This window comes from Panthera tigris, chromosome E3 (assembly GCF_018350195.1).
Source record: "Panthera tigris isolate Pti1 chromosome E3, P.tigris_Pti1_mat1.1, whole genome shotgun sequence".
NCBI classification, from domain to species: domain Eukaryota; kingdom Metazoa; phylum Chordata; class Mammalia; order Carnivora; family Felidae; genus Panthera; species Panthera tigris.
The window spans coordinates 38927365-38945414 of record NC_056675.1 but is presented as its reverse complement, the minus strand read 5'-3'; the positions used below and the strand labels follow the sequence as shown (position 1 = coordinate 38945414).

At 62.8% G+C, this 18050-nt stretch overlaps 3 protein-coding genes across 12 annotated transcripts; 2 read left to right on the top strand and 1 right to left on the bottom strand.

Moving 5' to 3' along the window:
* Positions 1 to 520: 520 nt before the first annotated feature.
* KREMEN2 (kringle containing transmembrane protein 2) lies at positions 521 to 4723 on the top strand. 4 transcript variants are annotated; one of them, XM_042971786.1, is made up of 9 exons: positions 521 to 744; positions 985 to 1159; positions 2175 to 2266; positions 2367 to 2491; positions 2805 to 2841; positions 3204 to 3536; positions 3603 to 3725; positions 3802 to 3880; positions 4130 to 4723. In XM_042971786.1, exons 1-9 carry the CDS (start codon positions 648 to 650, stop codon positions 4338 to 4340), a joined length of 1272 nt encoding a protein of 423 aa, XP_042827720.1. In that variant the 5' UTR covers positions 521 to 647; the 3' UTR covers positions 4341 to 4723. The 4 variants fall into 4 exon arrangements, with proteins under 4 accessions (XP_042827720.1, XP_042827719.1, XP_042827723.1 ...); XM_042971785.1 differs by having other exon boundaries at positions 2688 to 2841; XM_042971789.1 differs by lacking the exon at positions 3802 to 3880 and having other exon boundaries at positions 4130 to 4338.
* Positions 4724 to 5959: 1236 nt separating this feature from the next.
* Positions 5960 to 9205, top strand: PAQR4 (progestin and adipoQ receptor family member 4). 2 transcript variants are annotated; one of them, XM_042971877.1, is made up of 3 exons: positions 5960 to 6190; positions 7555 to 7776; positions 7932 to 9205. In XM_042971877.1, the coding sequence occupies exons 1-3, from the start codon at positions 6025 to 6027 to the stop codon at positions 8363 to 8365; spliced, it is 822 nt and encodes a 273-aa protein (XP_042827811.1). In that variant the 5' UTR covers positions 5960 to 6024; the 3' UTR covers positions 8366 to 9205. The 2 variants fall into 2 exon arrangements, with proteins under 2 accessions (XP_042827811.1, XP_042827812.1); XM_042971878.1 differs by having other exon boundaries at positions 6121 to 6190; positions 7481 to 7776.
* A 6-nt stretch (positions 9206 to 9211) lies between these two features.
* On the bottom strand, positions 9212 to 17987 carry PKMYT1 (protein kinase, membrane associated tyrosine/threonine 1). Of its 6 annotated transcripts, XM_042971876.1 has the most exons (10): positions 17822 to 17987; positions 17377 to 17524; positions 13054 to 13558; positions 11762 to 12255; positions 10996 to 11102; positions 10709 to 10881; positions 10466 to 10623; positions 10141 to 10256; positions 9555 to 9641; positions 9212 to 9459 (listed from the first exon to the last, which is right to left on the bottom strand). In XM_042971876.1, the coding sequence occupies exons 3-10, from the start codon at positions 13402 to 13404 to the stop codon at positions 9443 to 9445; spliced, it is 1503 nt and encodes a 500-aa protein (XP_042827810.1). In that variant the 5' UTR covers positions 13405 to 13558; positions 17377 to 17524; positions 17822 to 17987; the 3' UTR covers positions 9212 to 9442. The 6 variants fall into 6 exon arrangements, with proteins under 6 accessions (XP_042827810.1, XP_042827805.1, XP_042827808.1 ...); XM_042971871.1 differs by lacking the exons at positions 17377 to 17524; positions 17822 to 17987 and adding an exon at positions 16693 to 16805; XM_042971872.1 differs by lacking the exons at positions 17377 to 17524; positions 17822 to 17987 and adding an exon at positions 16693 to 16803 and having other exon boundaries at positions 9368 to 9459; positions 9543 to 9641.
* Between the last annotated feature and the right edge of the window lie 63 nt (positions 17988 to 18050).

The window sequence follows — 18050 nt, the reverse complement described above, 5'->3', positions numbered from 1 at the left end:
CCCTCTGTCCACCAGCCTGGCCTTTCCTCCTCCACACACCCCTAGAACCTGCACGGACTTTGAGAGGGGGAGGGGAGAGGAGAAGCGTGCTGGGACACCGAGGGTCCCGGGGCAGTGTGTTGGGGGGGGGGGTGGTTGGCGTGGGAGGCGTCTGGACCTGCTGCCTCCGCTCCAGTCTCGGGCGGGGCTTCCCGGCCTCGGGGGGATGGGGTGGGGAGGGAGGGACCCAAGGGGGAGGGACCCACAGAGGGACGCGAGGGGGCAGGAGCCAGTGCGTTAGAGACCTGAGCGAGGGAGAGCAGGGCGCCGCGGGAGAGGGCGGGTGTGGACGCGAGGGCAAGTCCCCCCCCCCCCAACCGCCGCCCCAGCACTAAGAGGCAGTGACGGAGACCGCCCCTGGCCAGAGAACCCCGGGGACAGCCGGAGGGGACACGGGGGCAAAGAGACGCCTCCTGGGGCAGAAACCCTGGAGGCAGATACTCGCGGGAGAGAGTTCACCGCTCCAGACGGAGAGCGCCGCCCAGAGCGGGGCGCGAACAGGCTGTCAGAGGACAACGCCCCCCAGGTCGCCTGGAAGACCCCGGAGCGACCCCGGGGGTGGCGTGGGCCGTGTGCGGGCCAGGGCAACCTCTCTTGGACTGGGGGCGATGGAGACACGGGCCCCGCAGGGCCTCCTGCTTCTCCTGCTCTTCCTCCCGCCGCTGCCGCCCCGCGGGGCCTCCGCGGGGAGCTTGCACAGCCCAGGTGAGTCCCGCCCCCGCGACTGGACCGTGGTCACCGCTCTCTCCTCTGCCTGCCTGCCTAGGAGCCGGTCCCGAAGCGGAGGAGGGGGCAGAGCAGGTGGCGGGAGGAGCTGAGCCCCGGGGCCCCGCAGGCGCCGGGGGCGCGGACCGGGGAGCCGGGCGGGAGTTAGAGTGGGGGGGGGGGGCGGTGAAAACGCGGGAGAAGGTCGGGACCTCCCCAGCCCCCGCGGTCGCCTCGCAGGCCTGTCCGAGTGCTTCCAGGTGAATGGCGCCGACTACCGCGGCCACCAGAACCGCACGGGTCCGCGCGGGGCCGGCCGCCCGTGCCTCTTCTGGGACCAGACGCAGCAGCACAGCTACAGCAGCGCCAGCGACCCCCAGGGCCGGTGGGGGCTGGGCCCGCACAACTTCTGCCGGTGAGGGGCGGGGCCTGCGCTGGGCCCGGGACTGGGCGCACTATTGCAGGCCTCCGCCCGGGGCCGGGCCTCGGTGTGGGTGGGACGGAGGTCTTGGCTGGGCGGCTGCGAGGGCCACCCCGAGGGTCTGGGAGCAGAGCCTAGGCGAGGGACCGGGCCTAGCCCGTTCTGGGGGCGGGGCTGGCCGCTCAGGACATTTTCGGGACGTTTAGGTGCCCAAACGCTGCAGAGCCTAGGGTCAGGCCTGGGCATTCAAGGAGCCTGTGTAGGCGGAACCCAGTCAGAGGGCGAGCCCCGGGGTGGAGGGTCCAGCCCCTGCGGTACGACTTCTACTCTCGGTGACAGAGGGATTGGGTGGGGGGACGTTCAGAGCCACAACTGCTGTCTGGACCCGCAGGGACCCAGCGGAGCGAGAGGACACCACAAAGCTCGGGGCTCACCACTTTTGCTTTAAAGCCGGGTTGCAAGCCAAGGGAGGTGGCCGAGGCCCAAGGCAGGGTTGGGGACGAACACTGCAGGTGGCTTCAAAGTCCTCATGTATAAGGTCACGTCCTAGCAACATCTGAAGCCCAAAATATGCCCTCAATGCCCCTCCTTTAAAAAAATAGTTTATTAGTTAATTTATTTGTTTGAGAGAGAGAGAGCGAGCAGGGGAAGGGAAGAGCGAGAGGGAGCCAGAATCCTAAGCAGGCTGCACGCTGTCAGCACAGAGCCTCACTTGGGGTTCGGACTCAAAAACTGTAAGATCATGACCTGAGCTGAAACCAAAGATCGGTCCCTTAACCGACTGAGCCACCCCACTCAGGTGACCCTTAAGGACTTCCCACCATCCCCTCCGGAGTCGACAGCCACAAACAGGTGGGACAAACCAGAATCTGTGTGACAGTGACAAAGGAGAGGAACACACAAACCAGATCTAACACACACGATGGCCATTCCGCAGAAAGTCTGTGGGGTGGGGCCTGGGGCTTGCAGCCCTTGGGGTGGATCCAGACGACTTCTCCCCCACCGGCAGGAACCCCGACGGTGACGTGCAGCCGTGGTGCTACGTAGCCGAGACAGAGGAGGGCATCTATTGGCGCTACTGCGACATCCCCACGTGTCACAGTGAGTGGGCCGGGCTGGACAAGGGTAGGAAGGCTGGGCTGCCTGGGTAGAGTTCTCTTTTGGAGGCACCGGACAAAGCCGGACTCTGCTGCCCCCTCAGTGCCCGGGTACCTGGGCTGCTTCGTGGATTCGGGGGCACCCCCGGCCCTCAGCGGCCCCAGCGGGACCTCAACGAAGCTCACGGTCCAGGTGTGCCTTCGCTTCTGCCGCATGAAGGGCTACCAGGTACTGCCCCTCCCCCCTCCGGCTCAGAACAGTGACCCCTGACCTAGACCTCAGGACCCAAATCAACTCCCACTCTGACGTCAAACCCTGACGCTGATTTTGGACTCTCCTGCCCGATTCCCACTTATGACCCTGACCCTAGAACCCACCCCTACCCCAACGCCTGCCTCTTGGGTCACCCAGTCTGTGCCCCCAGCTGGCGGGCGTGGAGGCTGGCTATGCCTGCTTCTGTGGCTCTGAGAGCGACCTGGACCGGGGACGCCCGGCCCCAGCTACCGACTGCGACCAGATTTGCTTCGGCCACCCGGGCCAGCTGTGCGGCGGCGATGGGCGTCTGGGCATCTACGAAGGTGAGGAGTGGGCGGGGAAGGGGGGCCTGGGCGGTGAGGGGAGAGGGTCTGGGTGGGTCCCGGGGTGCCACGCCCCGGTAGAGGGCGGAATCTGGGAGGGGGAAGCCGTACGCTGGGGGCGGGGCCCGAGAAGGGGCGTGGGGTGGAGGGCAGGCTCCGCACCTGGGGGGTCAGGGGCGGGGCGTGGAGTTGGGGGCGGGACGCGAGGAGGGGATTCGCGGTTCGCGGAGGGAGTAGGACCCGGCTCGAGGGGGCGGTGGGGCAGGTCTGGGGTCGCGGCCCAGCGGGGAGGGGCAGGCGGCCCGCCCCGTGAAGGAAGAGCCCGCGGGCCTCGGGGTCCTGACCACCGGCCCCGCCCACAGTGTCCGTGGGCTCCTGCCAGGGGAACTGGACGGCTCCGCAGGGCGTCATCTACTCCCCGGACTTCCCGGACGAGTACGGGCCGGACCGGAACTGCAGCTGGGCGCTGAGCCCGCCGGGCGCCGCGCTGGAGCTCACCTTCCGCCTCTTCGAGCTGGCCGACCCGCGCGACCGGCTGGAGCTGCGGGACGCCGCCTCGGGCAGCCTGCTCCGCGCCTTCGACGGCGCCCGCCCGCCGCCGCCCGGGCCCCTGCGCCTGCGCGCCGCCGCGCTGCTGCTCTCCTTCCGCAGCGACGCGCGCGGCCACGCGCAGGGCTTCGCGCTCACCTACCGCGGTGAGAGCCCGCCTCGTCGCCCTGCGCCCGCTGCCCCGCCACCCTGCCTCACACTTCTCTCCGCAGGGCTGCCGGACGCTGCCGACGACCGCGCGCCCCAGGGCTCGGCCCAGACCCCCGCAGCGTCCCCTGACTGGGCCAACGTGAGCTGCAGCCCCCGGCCTGGGGCTCCGGAGGCCGCGACGGGGGGTGAGGCGGGCACGCGTGGCGGGAGGCAGTTTGGGGAGCAGCCCCTCCCCTGCCTCACGGCACCGTGTGCCCGCAGCCCGGGTCTTCTCGACAGTGACGGCCGTCTCAGTGCTGCTGCTGCTGCTGCTGTCGCTGCTGCGCCTGCTGCGCCGACGGTGCGCCCGCTGGGGCAGGGCCTGAGGGCGGACGCAGCTGGGCGCCTGACGCCTCGGTGCCCGGGGGGAGGGGGGGGCCCTGGTGGGAAGCTGGGGCTTTCAAGGGGAACGCGGCTGGGAGGCAATCCCGGGTTCTTGAGGGACAAGGGCTTGCGTCCACACAGGGAATCGCGCGCGGGATCGCAGGCGGAGCAGGACGCTGGAGGTAAGATTGGTTGGGGGTTCAGCTGACATCTGCTCCCTCTCTAGGAGCTGTCTGCTGGCTCCGGGAAAAGGGCCCCCGGCGTTGGGGCCTTCCCGGGGCCCCGGGAGAAGCTGGGCTGTGTGGTACCGCCGGCCTCGAGGGGTGGCCCTGCCCTGTCCCCCTGGGGACCCTCAGGCTGAGGTTCTAGCCGCGAGTTACCGGCCCCTGAGCGCCTCCAGCCAGAGTTCCCTGCGTTCTCTCATCTCTGCTCTCTGACTCGGGATCCCTAGGGTCCACTGGACCCTCTGCCAGTGGAATGGACATCTCAGACTCCATGCCGCACTCTACGTTGACCTTCCGCCCCTGTAAGGACAGCTCGGTCTCTGATCATCTCCTGGAGGCCAGACATTGGACAAGAAGCCTCTGGTGCTATTACTGAGAACTTGGTCTGAGCCTCGAAGGTCCAGATGGTTGAGGCCAAAGGGCAAGAGGAATCTGGCTCCCCTCCCTCATAAACCTTAATACCGGGGTCTCTGACTTCAGGTTGCTTTTAGAACTTCTTGGGGTGGTTCTGGACTGCTGCCCTAAGTGAAATGTGAGAGGTCAAGAAAAGTAGTCAAAAGGCCAGCCATAGATTCTGAATAAAGGACCTATTTTGGTACAGGGCTCTCTGCAAGTTCTTGCGTGACAAGAAGAGTTATGTTAATGAGCCAAAGTTGGGTGTATCCATACAAAGTAAGGTCGGTCCAAGCCTAGAGTGCTTTGGAGCTGCCGGGAAAGTTTAGGACCGAGGAACGGCGGAGGCGGAAGGATGAGTGGACGGGGTCCTGGAGAAGGGGAGGAGGGGAGGAGGAGGAAGAGGAGGAGGAGGGGGAAGCGGTTGTGGGCGGGGTTAAGCCGGAAAAGGGATGCATTCCTGGACCCGCCTTAGAATGAACTCGGGCAGGGACGGACCTTTCTCCCGTGACCTCCTGCCCTAGCTTCCCCTACGTTTCTGTCTTTTCTGGGTGGAACCGAAGGTGCCTCGCAGTGGGCGATAACAGGGAGAGAGTTTGACCGAGCTCAGGCTACAAGAAGCCCGGCCTGAAGGGCAGGGCATCGCCCGAGGGCGCTGGGCGCGTCAGACACACGTGTGAGGCCTGGCCACTCAGCGTGGCTTGCTGCGCTCTGGCCGAGTCGGGCCGGCGGAGATCACCCCCCTGGCTGGAGTGGGGACGCGCAGGCTCTAGACCTGACTGGTCCGAAGGTCCGGGACCGCCAGCACCTTGGACAGAGCCCGGGTGAGGGGTGGGGCTTGGTGGCGACGAGGGTGAGTGCCCAAGGGTGCGTCGACCTAGGGGGTCGCGCGGAAAGCCCGGGCACGTACGGCAGACTCTAGGCGCCGGGGTCACTCCAGCAGAGCCACTGGGACCCAGAACGTCGGATCCCAAGCCCAAAGCTACCCCATGCAAATGAGGCTGGGAGCGCATATATTATGGTAATCACGCTAAAGTCTGGGCGGGCGTGGGTGGGGCTTCCCCGCCGGCCTCGCCCATTGGCCCTCGCAGCGTCGACGTCACGAGTACCGCGCGCGAAACGCCGGCGGGATGGCGGGGGCGAGCTGCTGGGGCGGAGCCTGGCGTCCCCACCAGCGTCCGGCCGCGCCCGTCCTCCCGGCCGCGAAGGGACGACTGACCGCTGCCGCCTCCGCGAGCTGTCCCTGCGGCGCGCCTTCCCCAGCGGGACCGGTCTCACTGCGCCCGGGCGCCCCGCGCGTCCCCAGCCTCCGCCCCAGCGTGGGGGGCGCCGGGCCCGCGCGTGCGCAGCGCGGGAGGGGCGCGGGCCGGGACCCCCGCCCGGCGCGTGCGCGGACGCAGCGCTGGGCGGCGGGCGGGCACCGGGATGAGTCTCGGCGCGTTGTGGCAGCACTGAGAAAGCCGGGGGCCGAGAGGAGCGCGGGCCGCCCGCGCCGGGCCGGGCCATGGCGTTCCTGGCCGGGCCGCGCCTGCTGGACTGGGCCAGCTCGCCACCGCACCTGCAGTTCAACAAGTTCGTGCTGACGGGCTACCGGCCGGCCAGCAGCGGCTCGGGCTGTCTACGCAGCCTCTTCTACTTGCACAACGAGCTGGGCAACATCTACACGCACGGTGAGCCGCGCCCCGCATCCCACACCCGCGGTAGCCCTGCCCGCGCCGGGCCGGGGCCGGAAGGCCGAGGAGCGCCCCAGTGCTCAGGTCCCGGTCTGCCTGGGCCCTGGCACGGCCAGGAGCCGTGGTGACAAAGCTGCCATTGTCCCAGACGGAACTGTCCTTCCGCTCCCCGGGCGGGGGCCCCCCGGGCAGGCGAAGGAAGCAGCATAAGGGACCAAGTCCGCTTAATCCCTCTGAGCCCCGGGGAGGAGTCTGGTGTCCGACCCCCTTCATAATCCCTGTGTCTGGGGCACCTCCCCCGCCAGCACTGGTCCAGGAGATGGGGTGTGGACTTCGATTAGGAGAGGAAAAGAAACCAGGCCCCAGCCCCTCCCCACGCAATTGCCCTGCCACCCTCGGCCCGGAGCAGCCCAGCCACACGGGGCTCCGCCTGGTGGCGGCTCCTTCCTTCCTCCACCCCCCCCCCCCTCCGCCCCAGGCTCGGGGCCCCTCCTCCGCGGCCCTGCTCTGCTGACACAGCCCTGCCCGTCCTTGGGCTGCCCCGGCCAGGAGAGGGGCCCCGAACAGGCTGGGCCCAACCTGGGTGCCTGCCTTACGGGGGGACTGTGGCCTGGCCAGACCTTGCCGAGTGTGCAGCCACAGCCCCAGTCCGCTGTGCCAGTCTTTGACCCTGTGAGGGCGATGCCAGAGTGCCTAGGGAAGGGTGTAGGAATCACCCTGGTTGGGACTGAGAGAAATGGGAGTGCAGGCAGCGCTGCCTGGGGAGCTGGAACAAGCTCCTCTCAGCCCCTCTCCCCTGCCTGGCTTTGCTTCTTTCCGGAAGACAGAAAGGCCCAAAGCCTCCTCGTTTGGTCACTTACAGAGAAGACACAGGGGTTGAAAGAAGCAAGCTAAGTGGCCCTGGGATCTGGTACCACTGCCCACATGTTCTATTCAGAATTCCGCTTGAGGCCATGCCTCCTGGGTTCTGCCAACACAACAGAGTTTAGGGGATTGGGGCTCCTGCTCTCTGGGGAGGTAATGTGGCCTAGGGGTGAGGGCAGCTTGGAGTTAAGAGTGCCTAGGTTCTGTTCTGCTCCCACCCCTTCCTTGCCGGGGTCACCTGGGGCAGTTACTCGGTTTCTTCACCTGGAAGTGTGGACTGGATAATGGTGTCTACTCCCCCGGCGTCTTGAGAGCTCTGCCAAGTCACTGAAGTCACTGAAGGCGCGGGGCCTGCCTCTGTCAGATAGTGTGCTAACGGCATTGTCAAGATCTGTCTTGCCTCATCCCTTGTGTTATCTCTAGACCGCAGACTCCCTGAGGACAGGACCTGTCCTCTGGCTGAAGCTGTGTGATGGATCATTGTCTCCCTCTCCCAGGGCTGGCCCTCCTAGGCTTCCTGGTACTGCTGCCGATGACCATGCCTTGGGGGCAGCTGGGCAAGGATGGCTGGCTGTGGGGCACACACTGTGTGGCCTGCCTGGCCCCGCCCACAGGCTCTGTGCTCTATCATCTCTTCATGTGCCACCAAGGGGGCAGCCCTGTGTATACTCGGCTCCTTGCCCTGGATATGTGTGGGGTCTGCCTTGTCAACACCCTCGGTGAGCTAAAGGACGGGGCGGGTAGGCTTGAAGGATGGGCGCTGGGGGGGCGGGGGGGTGGGAAGAGGCAGGGGACACTCACGGGAGCCCTGGGTGGAAAGGGCAGGCAGTCCCCCGGACTGACATGCCTTCTCCTGTATCTCTCCTCCGTGCAGGGGCTCTGCCCATCATCCACTGCACCCTGGCCTGTAGGCCCTGGCTGCGCCCAGCCGCCCTGGTGGGCTACACCGTGCTGTCGGGCGTGGCTGGCTGGCGGGCCCTCACCGCTCCCTCCACCGGCGCCCGGCTCCGCGCCTTTGGTTGGCAGGCTGCCGCCCGCCTCCTGGTGTTCGGGGCCCGAGGAGTGGGCCTGGGCTCTGGGGCTCCGGGCTCCCTGCCCTGCTACCTGCGTATGGACGCACTGGCACTGCTCGGGGGGCTGGTGAACGTGGCCCGCCTGCCGGAGCGCTGGGGACCCGGCCGCTTTGATTACTGGGGCAACTCGCACCAGATCATGCACCTGCTCAGCGTGGGCTCCATCCTCCAGCTGCACGCGGGCGTCGTGCCCGACCTGCTCTGGGCCGCCCGGCACGCCTGCCCCCCGGACTGAGCCACCTGGCGCCCACTACGCCGGCCTCTCCACGGTCTTCTAGGACCAAGAGTATCATGCTTCGCTCCTTCTGCTGGTGTGCAAGGGGCTGACTCCCCGGATGCCTCCAGCAAACGGGACTTGCCAGCTGGGAGCCTCATCTGTTTGTCCGTTCTTCCCTGTGGACGAGGACCAGCCTCTTCTACCCACACCTCGGAGCTCAGCTTCCCCTCCTTGCCTTCTTTCAGGGTACTGTGGAGGCTAGAAGGAAACCTTTCCTTCCTGGACCTCAGTTTATCTTCTGTGACCTATGAGGGTATGGCGGACTCTGGAGTCACGTCTTGCTGTGACAGAATTCTACCGGCCCAGAGCTGTCATTCCACCCTGCCCCACACATAAGGTACCTCACGGGTGCCTTGCCCGGCCCTCAGCCCTATTTCCTGACCTGTGTCTGCTCTGCGTGCCAGCCCTCCCAGCAGCCTGAGGCTCACCTTCGCCTTCTCCTTCCTGTCCAGAGACTGTGGAGTGAGGGGTTTGGACCACAAGAGCAGCCCCTTATCCCAGGACCAAGGGGTAGGAGGGGGGCTGCAGCTGCTGCATCCGAGCACAGAGACATGATGACCTGAGTGGGCTGAGGGCCCGCCCTCCACCCTGACTGCCATACTCTGATGGCTCGATCAACACGCCGGGGACGTGCCTGCTCAGGCAGTCTCTGGTCCACACAGCGCATGCTCCTAGCTCCAGTGTGCTGGCCTGGGGCCCTGCATCAGGGCTCAGCCACGGCCCATCCCAGGGTCGCAGATCCCGGGCAGCATCAATAAGTGGGGCAGGAAGAGCCGTTGCCACACAAGCAAGCTTGGGTGCTCCCAAGATTCAAATACCTTTTATTAGACACGGCAGGCAGAAGGAACCCCTGGAGTTGCCAGAGGGACCCCAGCCTCCAGGAGGAATGGGGAGGGGGTGGTGGCTAAAAGGTTAAAAACACCAAGGCTGGCCTGTGGACTCACGCTGGGCCCAGTGAGTCCTCAAACAGGCTGAGGAGGTTCCGAGGTTCAAAGGAGGGGAAGGAGCCCCGAGGGGGCTCAGAGTCAATGTCACTTAGGTCCAGGGCCTCCCTGGGGTGGGGGGAAGAGAGACAAATGACACTCAGGATCTGAAAGCCACCACCTCCCACCCGCTGGACTCTGGGCCTGCTCACCTCAGTGTGTACCTGCTCCGGGGGGCAGGGGAGCCACTGCGGGGGGTGGAGGTGTTCCCGACAGCCCTGGCCAGGACAGCCTCTGGAGAGAGGGAGAGCCTGCACAGGTGGGCCAGACAAGTAAGGTGTCAGGGGTGGGGAGTGCATGGGGAGGGGGCCACAGCAAGGTCAACCCTTGCCCTGTGCAGACCCCAGGCTCCTGACATGGGCAGGGGCCCCAGTCGGGAGCAGTGAGAGCATGGTGCCCTTTGAAAAAAGCACTTTCACAACTTTTAAAGGCCATCTGACCACTCAAAGGCCACCTCTGTTCCTTTTTTTAGAACATGTGGGTTTTGACAGCTGGCTGACAAATGAACTTCTGACAAAGGAAGCCTATCTGGTACCTCCTGTCTGCTATAAAGCGTCCCCATGGCGATGGGTGACATTTCCTTAAAAAGGGGTTAATGGCGTGATTCCTCCTGAGGACTGTGCCCCAAGCGGTTTCTTAATTACAGCCTCTCACTTGGCCGCCAGGTACCTAGGAGCAAGGAATTTCCCGGGGCTCGGGCTCCCCAGGCTCTGGGGACTGTGTTCCCGGAGAGGACGGACAGCACCTCACCTGTGGGCACCGCAGCCCTACCGTGGCGGCGGCCGTGGCCCTCGCGCTGCTCCCTCGTGAGGCAGCGCCCCAGGCGTGAGGTTGCCGGTTCTGCTCTGCGTGGTCCCTGCACTGAGCTTGGAGGAGACCGCCGCATTCAAGCTGGGCCAGGCCGCACCCCCACTGGCCTTGGCTCCCTTCCCAGGGTATGATGGCGGGGGGGTGGGGGGGGCGGGGGGCAGGCTTGGGGGAGGGTTCCTGTTCCCCACGAATCCTCACGGGGCTGCGGCCTGGCCGTGCTGACTGCCCCTTTCCCCCACCCCCGGCGTCCTCAGCTCTCACCCACCCTATGCTGTCGTCATCCCAGTTGCTGGAGAGGCTGCTGTCCAGGAGGAGGCTGCAGGGTGGCGAGCCGGGCGGGGTGGCCGGTGGGCTCTGGGGCTGCAGCCATCTGGCGGGGTGAGCCAGCCCGTGCCAGAGCCAGCACAGCAGGGCAAGCAGGGCCTGAGGGGACAGGGACAAGGGAGGCAGGGCAGGCCCTGGGGCCGGGGAGCGCGGCTGGGCACCCTGTCACGGTCACCCACCTTACCTGCCACAGTGCCCACCCTCGACTGAGGGCCTCGGCGGCCATATACCACAGAACGTTCCAAGGCTGAGGCTGCCTGAGCATGGGCAGGGCCAGCAGGGACTCAGCTGTGGCCCGCAGCTTGGGGTCAGGCTCCAGCATCATGGTGAGGACAGAACGCAGCTCAGAAGACAGGCCTGTGCACAGGGCGGGGCCGTGTCAGGGGTGACGGCTCTGAGCCCAGGGGCCCCAGACGTGAGCCCGGCCTCCCTGGGGCCGCACGTTCCTTCCCGTCCTTGCCCTCCACTTACCGGCAGTGAACTCCGGGGGCAGATAGCCCTGGCGCAGCTGCTGCCAGCCCTCCCCGCCATGGGGCAGCTCCATATTGCATGCCACTTCCAGGATGGTGAGGCCCAGACTGGGAAGGGTGGGGGCGGTGACAGAAGAGGGGCAGGGTTGGCCCTGGGGCCCAGACCCCAGAGCTCCAGGCTGCCCAAGAAGAGGGTGGAGAAGGGCTGCTGTCTTCCACCACGAGCCAGGGAAGTGGGGAGGGAGGGGCTGGGGGTCCCGAAAAGGCCCATATCACAGAGCCCCCTCACCACCTGGTGAGTCAGGTCCTGGCACCCGTCACTGCACAGGCAATGTGGGTGCTGACGTCACCACCATCGTTCTGCCGCCAAGGCTGGATACGGCCGTTAGAGGCAGAGCGGCGGTCACCCGCCCGGACGACGGAACCCACTGCCCGGGCCAGCCCTAGCTTCCCCGCTTGCTAAGTGGACTCTGTGCAAGTCCTTCGGCCCCACTGTGTCCGTCCCCTGTAAGTGGAGCAATTGTCCCTGCTGTGGGGGCGAGGTGAGGAAACGGGGGATCCGTGTAGAGGGGCCAGAGGGTCCGCTGCCCAGAGTCGGTCTCTGCAGAGACGCCTCCAGTGCAGGACGGGCCTCCACCCCCTCCGGGCGGGACGTCCCGGCCCGAGGCTTCCTGACTTGGGGCTAGGGTGGCACTTCCCTCCCCCGGCTGGCTGCACGTCCCCCGCCCTCCAAGCCCGCCGAGGGCCTCCCGCCTCCCGGCCCTCACCTGAACACGTCGGCCGCCGTCCCGTAGGAGCCCCGGAGCAGCTCAGGGGCCATGTAGCGGGGGTCTCCCTCCTGGGCCTCACCGGTTCCAGATGCGCCCAGCTCCACCAGCAGCCCAAAGTCACCCAGCTTGCAGCGGCCCCGGGGCCCCAGGAAGATGTTGGCGGGCTTGACGTCAAGGTGGACCAGGCCTCGGCCGTGCAGGTGAGCCAGGGCAAGCAGGGTGTCCCGCAGGTAGCCCCAGACCTGGGCCTCGGGCAGGCCGGCGCCCCGGGCCTCGCAGTGCTGTTGCAGGCTGGGCCCACACAGCTCCGTCTGCAGGTACAGGATGCCGCCCTCCTCCCAGGCTCGCTCCAGCCGCACACAGCGCGGGTGCTGCCCCGCCCTCTCGTGGCCACCGACCTCGGCCAGCTTGCGGGCCCGGTCCTTAGGGCCCCGGAAGGGCGACATAGAGCGCTTCACTGCATAGAGCCGGCCGTCTTCCTTAGAGCGCACCTGGAAGGGAGGTGGCACCCGCGAGTGGGACAGGAGGCCGGTCTGGCGGCCCCTGTTAGGACTTCACACGTGTGGAAGGCGGAGCACGGCATCCGCCTCGGAGCCCACGTGCGCGGCAGCAGAGCTGGACGGGCCACTCTGAGAGCTCTACGTATCGCCCCAAGAGGGCCTCGGGGCACGAGGCCACGTGGAAAAATCTGGCTACACGAACACGTGGCCAGCACGACCCACTGTGCGGGAGACAAAAAGAGTCTGTCCGTATCTGGTCAACCCTGTGGAGACGTAGAGAAAAAGATCCGGAAGGAAGGACACCCACCCGAGAGGCACAGCGGTTTCCTCCAGGAAGAACCAGCCTAGGGGCCGCGTTATTTGTGCTTCTTAACAACAAAATTGTCTCCAGGTAGTACTTACGTAAGGAAGACTACCGTTGTAGAGGAAATATAAAGGGGAAATATATTTTAAGGAGAAATAAAAAGCTGACATGAAGGGTGTAGCGGGAGCACCTGCTGGCCTGAGAGGTGATGGGGCGTGGGGTGTGCGCCACGCAGAGGAGGCTGCTCTGGGGCGGGAGAAAGAGGCAGCCAGGAGCCACTGTGAGGCGTGCCAGGCCCTGCACAAGGGGGGAGTGTGTACTGAGGGGCGCGGAGGGCCTAAGTAGGGGGAAGGAGAAAGCAGCCAAATCAGCCAAGGAGAAGCAGGCTCTCAGGGGAGGAAAGGGGAGTGGGCTGCCCAGGACACCGTCCCCTCCAGGCGGGGGTGGTGGCAGTAGCAGGCCCGAGGAATTGTCACCCCACTCACCTTGAAGACCTCTCCATAGGAGCCGTGGCCCAAGCGGCCAAGCCTCTGGAAACTCTGTTGGAAGAAGGACTCTGGCCGGCTCGGGTCATACGAGGGGCTCTGAAGGGTCTCAGAGGCTTTGCCTTGGAATGTCACCCTCCGGGGCTGGGGCTGGTGCCAGCCCGGGGTCCGAGGAGGGAAGAGGCGGCTGATGGGGACGCTGCCCTTGGCAGGGGGCCGGGGCGGGAGGCTCCGACTGAGCCCTCCAGGCCTCTTGAGGGAGAAGCCAGGTTCCGCGTGGCGGAAGTAGGCTGGGACTGGAACGGGGGTGCCACTCAGGGGCGGAGGGGTGCCCTCTGTGGGCACAGGCATGGCCAGCACAGGAGGCCCTGAGGTGCACAGGACAGAGCAGTGTGTCCGCTCAAACAGTGCCTGGTCTTGTGGCCCCGAAGAGGCTTCGGAAGAGAGGTGCGTCCACTCTGCACACACGTTCCGCTTTAAACATGGAGGCCACAGGGACGCGCACCTGCAGGGAGAGGCAGAGGACAAGTATACATAGGCCTGCATGCAGACATCTGTACCTTGGAGGCCAGAGAAGCATAAACCACAAACCCCAAGGCCATGTCCTGGAGACTGCGCAGTCCAGCACAGGTTGGCTGAGAAGGGCTCTGGAGCCGGGGACCCCACAAGTATATCCCTGCCCCATCACAGCCAGCTGTTTGGCCTTAGGATACGCACCCTCTTCCAAAATCGTAAGGGGGAAATATTGATGCAGGCCCACCATCCCTTATCTCTAATTCGAACGTGAAAACAAAGATCTGAAATCCCAGTTTCTCTCCTGTCTTCGTTCTCACAGCTGTGGGGCCAGCACTCACTCAGCAGACCACCGCCTCCGGCCACGGAGGGAGGCCCAAGTTCCAGGTGAGTGCAGCGGGGCGAAAGCCCTATCTGGCAGGAGGGCTAGGGACACTGGGGCCCAGCCACTCCGACCCCAGCAGGAGGTCCCCCACCGGGAAAGGCCAGCCGAGAAGGCCAGAGGCTACTGTTCCCACCCTGAGGCAGCAGTGTCACCCAGACAGACACCTGTGTCGCTGCCCTTAGCTCCAGAGCTCTGGCCCAGGGATTCAGTCTACAGACAAGCAGGCAATCGAAGAGAAATTCTGAAGCTCTCCCTAAAAAATACACACACACACACACACACACACACACACACACACGCTATTTGAAACGATGTGTGGGAAGTTCAAGCCTAAAGACATTCTCAAAGACTCTGGAGGTTTTGATGGTAAGCAAATAGGAGGAAGCTTGGTACCTCCATGAGTGCAACAAGTGCCCCACAGCCCGGCTACTTTCCCAGACAGAACTGGGGACAAGAGCCTTACTGGGGTCAAAACAAACCTCAAACACTGAATTCAAAAGCTACCTTGTCAAAGGAGCCCCAAATTAATTAGATCAGTCTGCGGAGCAATCCATGCCCTAGGCACTGAGAAAAACAACAGAACGATCAGCCCACAATGGGTGGAGCCCAACAGCTAAGGACGGGGATGGACAAAGAGAGGCCCGTACAACCACTGTCACTCAAAGGTGACCGTGCACATGCCCAAGGCTGGGCCCTCTGAGGAGCGGCATCCCAGGCTTCACGCTGCAGGGGAAAGACACATCGCGACAATGGCCCAGCCAGTCGCTAAAAAATAAACAAGCAAACGAGTCATAATCCTCCAGGCGGGGAAGAAGCCAGTAAGGCCAGTTGCTATAACATTGTCTAAAATGTCCAGTTTAAAAAAAAAAAAAAATTACAAGATATCCACAGCCATAGGAAAATGTGACCCCCACACAGGAGAAAACCAGACAAAAGAAAGTACCTGAGAGGGACCGGATGTGAAATTTAACAAAGACGTCACAGTACTCACTATAAATATGTTCAAAGGACTAAAGGAAGCCACGCTGAAAAGAGTAAGTGAAGCGTGATGACCACATTTCAGCAAATAAAGAACATTGATACTGAGATAGAAATTATAGAAAGAACCAAAGGGAAGTTGTGGAGTTGAAAGGTGCAAGAACTAAAATGAAAAGATTCATCAGAGGGGTTCAACAGTACATTTGAAATGGCAGAATGATTCGTGAACCTGGAGATAGATCAAGAGAGATTATGCAGTCTGAAGAACAGAGAGGAAAAAGAACGAAGAAAAGGGAACCGAGCCTCGGAGAAACGCAGGACACCACTGGGTGCACCAACGTGTGTACAAGGTGCAGCAGAGGAAAGAAGGGGAGGAGCAAGAAAAATATGCTAAGACATCATAGATGAAAACTGCCCCAATGTGATTCACAAAAAAAACCTCCCCGTCCTAAGAAAAACACATGAACACTGCCAAGGAGCTCAAGGAGCATCAGGGAAGACGAATGGAGAGACCCACACACAGACACACCGTTTTAAAATGCTGAAAACCAAAACCAAGGACGCAGTCTTGAAAGCGGTAAGAGAAAAAGGCCTCATCGCTTACAACCTCCCCTAAGATTAACTGCTGACTTCTCAGCAGAAACAAGGAAGGCCAGGAGGTAGCGGGTAGCCTATTCAAAGTGTTGGGGGAAACATCTGTCAACCAAGAATCCCATATCCAACAAAACTATCTTCCAAAACTAAAGGCAAAATAAAGACATTTCCCAGGTAAAAACAGAAAGAATCCACTGCTAGCAGACCTGCTTTGTAAGAAAAACTAAAGGAAGTTCTCAAGACCAAAAGCACGTGATCCCTGACAGTAATCTGAATCGACACGAAGAAGCAAAGCACTGGTATGTCATACAAAAGACGGTTAAATACATATCTCCTCTCTTAGCCGGTATAAAAAGTAAGTGGACGATAGCATGCAATTGTATACGGGGCACTGAACATATAGACCTAACACACTTACAAATAAGAGCCCAAAAGAGGTGGGTGGGAACAAAATTACATTGGACTGGAAAATGACACCAGATGGTAACTCGAGTCGCAGGGACAAACGAAGAGAACCAGAAGTGACAAATAAGAGGGTCGCTGTAGCCAACATTATGCATATACACTTGCTTTCCATCCACTCTTCCTTCAGCCGCTTAAATTAAAGGTGACCTAAATAGGGTGCCTGGGTGGCTCAGTCGCTTAAGCCTCTGACTCTTGGTGTCAGCTCAGGTCATGATCTTATGGTTTGTGGGTTTGAGCTGAGCCCTGCATTGGACTTGGCACTGACCGTGCAGAGCTTGCTTGGGATTCTCTCTCTCTCCCTCTCTCTGCCCACCCCCATTCGAACATGCTCTCTCTCAAAATAAACTTTTCAAGAAATTTTGAGAAAACCAAAATAAATGCTGTTACATGATAAGTAAAATATAATAATGCTCTGAGCAGTAATTGAAAGAACACACCCAAAGTGTGGTGGTCCTGAGGGTGTGTGTTGGGAGAGAGAGGGCTGTGTGTTGCCATAATGTTATTATAGAAACAAAAACAAGAAAACAAGAGAGGAGGAGTCCAATTTTGAGAGGAAGCCACAGTGTATCAAAAGAAGCAGGGAGTGAATGGGGAACAGACACCTGAGGGAGCAGTCCTCTGGAGTCTGTCGCTGGGGCAGTGAGGGGTAGGGGAGGGACCCCCATCCGACATCCCCTGGGGACCCTTCCTCCGCCAGTATTCACCTCAGGATTCCCATCTCAGGGTTTCTCAAAGTGCAGAACCAGGGTGTCAGAACCCCCTGCTGGTTACAAGTACAGCCTCCAGGCCCAGTCCTAGCATATTTGGAGACACCAGGCATCTGCATTTTTAAAATTTTATTTAAAAACAAAAATTTAATGGAGGGGCACTTGGGTGGCTCAGCCCGTTAAGGGTCTGACTTCAGTTCGGGTCATGACCTCATGGTTCACGAGTTCAAGCCCCCACGTAGGCTCTGTGCTGTCAGCGCAGAGCCGGCTTCAGATCTTCTGTCCCCGAAATAAACATTAAAAAATATGCTTATTATTTGGAGAAAGAGAGACAGAGCAGCACGAACAGGGCAGGAGCAGAGAGGGAGACACACAATCCGAAGCAGCTCCAGGTTCCCAGCTGGCAACACACAGCCTGACAGGTGCCTCGAACCCACGAACTGTGAGATCGTGACCTGAGTTGAGTCAAAGGCACACACTTAACTGACTGAGACACCCAGGCGCCACTCCAGATACCTGGAGCATCTTAAACCAGTTCTCGGGCGACCCCAGTGTCATTTTATTCTAGCACCACCGCCCTGGCCACACAGCTTTGGGGATGATGGGACAGGGGAGGGAGAATCCTGGGTGGCCCTGACCAGGCCAGGCCTGGGTGGCCTCTGGACCTTTCGGGGGCCTCACCCGCTCACTGGGCCGGACACATCGCTGACCACCGTCTGCCGCGCTAGACTGTGAGTTCCTCCGGGACAGGGCCACAGCCGATTCACCTCCGTGGCCGTGGGCGAAGCCTGGCGAACAGCTGAATAGGCCGGCTGCCTCGGGGGAGGGGCTGCAGATGAAAGGTGGGTAGGGCTTTTCCCGGGGAGGGACCCGTATGGGGGGGAGGGCGTAGTCACCGAGGAAGGCCGGGAGGGCGGTGGCAGTCACCAGGAACCGCGGGGGCAGTGGGCGGGGCCGCCGCGGGCAGGGCCCGACCCGGGGGACGGGGCGGGGCCGTCGGTGGGGTTGGGGCTGGGGGCTGGGACCGGGAGCGGGTGAGGCTGACCGCGGCAGGGGCTGTCAGGGGGGCAGGGGCTGCCGGGAGGAAGTGCCGGCCGACGGCCCTCAGGACCCAGTCTGGGCTCACCTTGACGGGTGGGCGGGGCGCGGCCCAGAGAGGTCCCAGATTCCGGATCGGCAGAGGCCGCGGAAGCCCCCGGCGCAGTCAGGCGGTCGGGGGTCTGCAGTCGACGGCTCCCCACGCCCGGCGGGAGGACTCTCGGAGGGGAACGGCCCGTGAACGCGCGCAGAGCCGGCTCGCGCCAAAAATTCCAAACCGGCCTCGAGGCCCCGCCCAGGAACGCCTCTTACCCCGC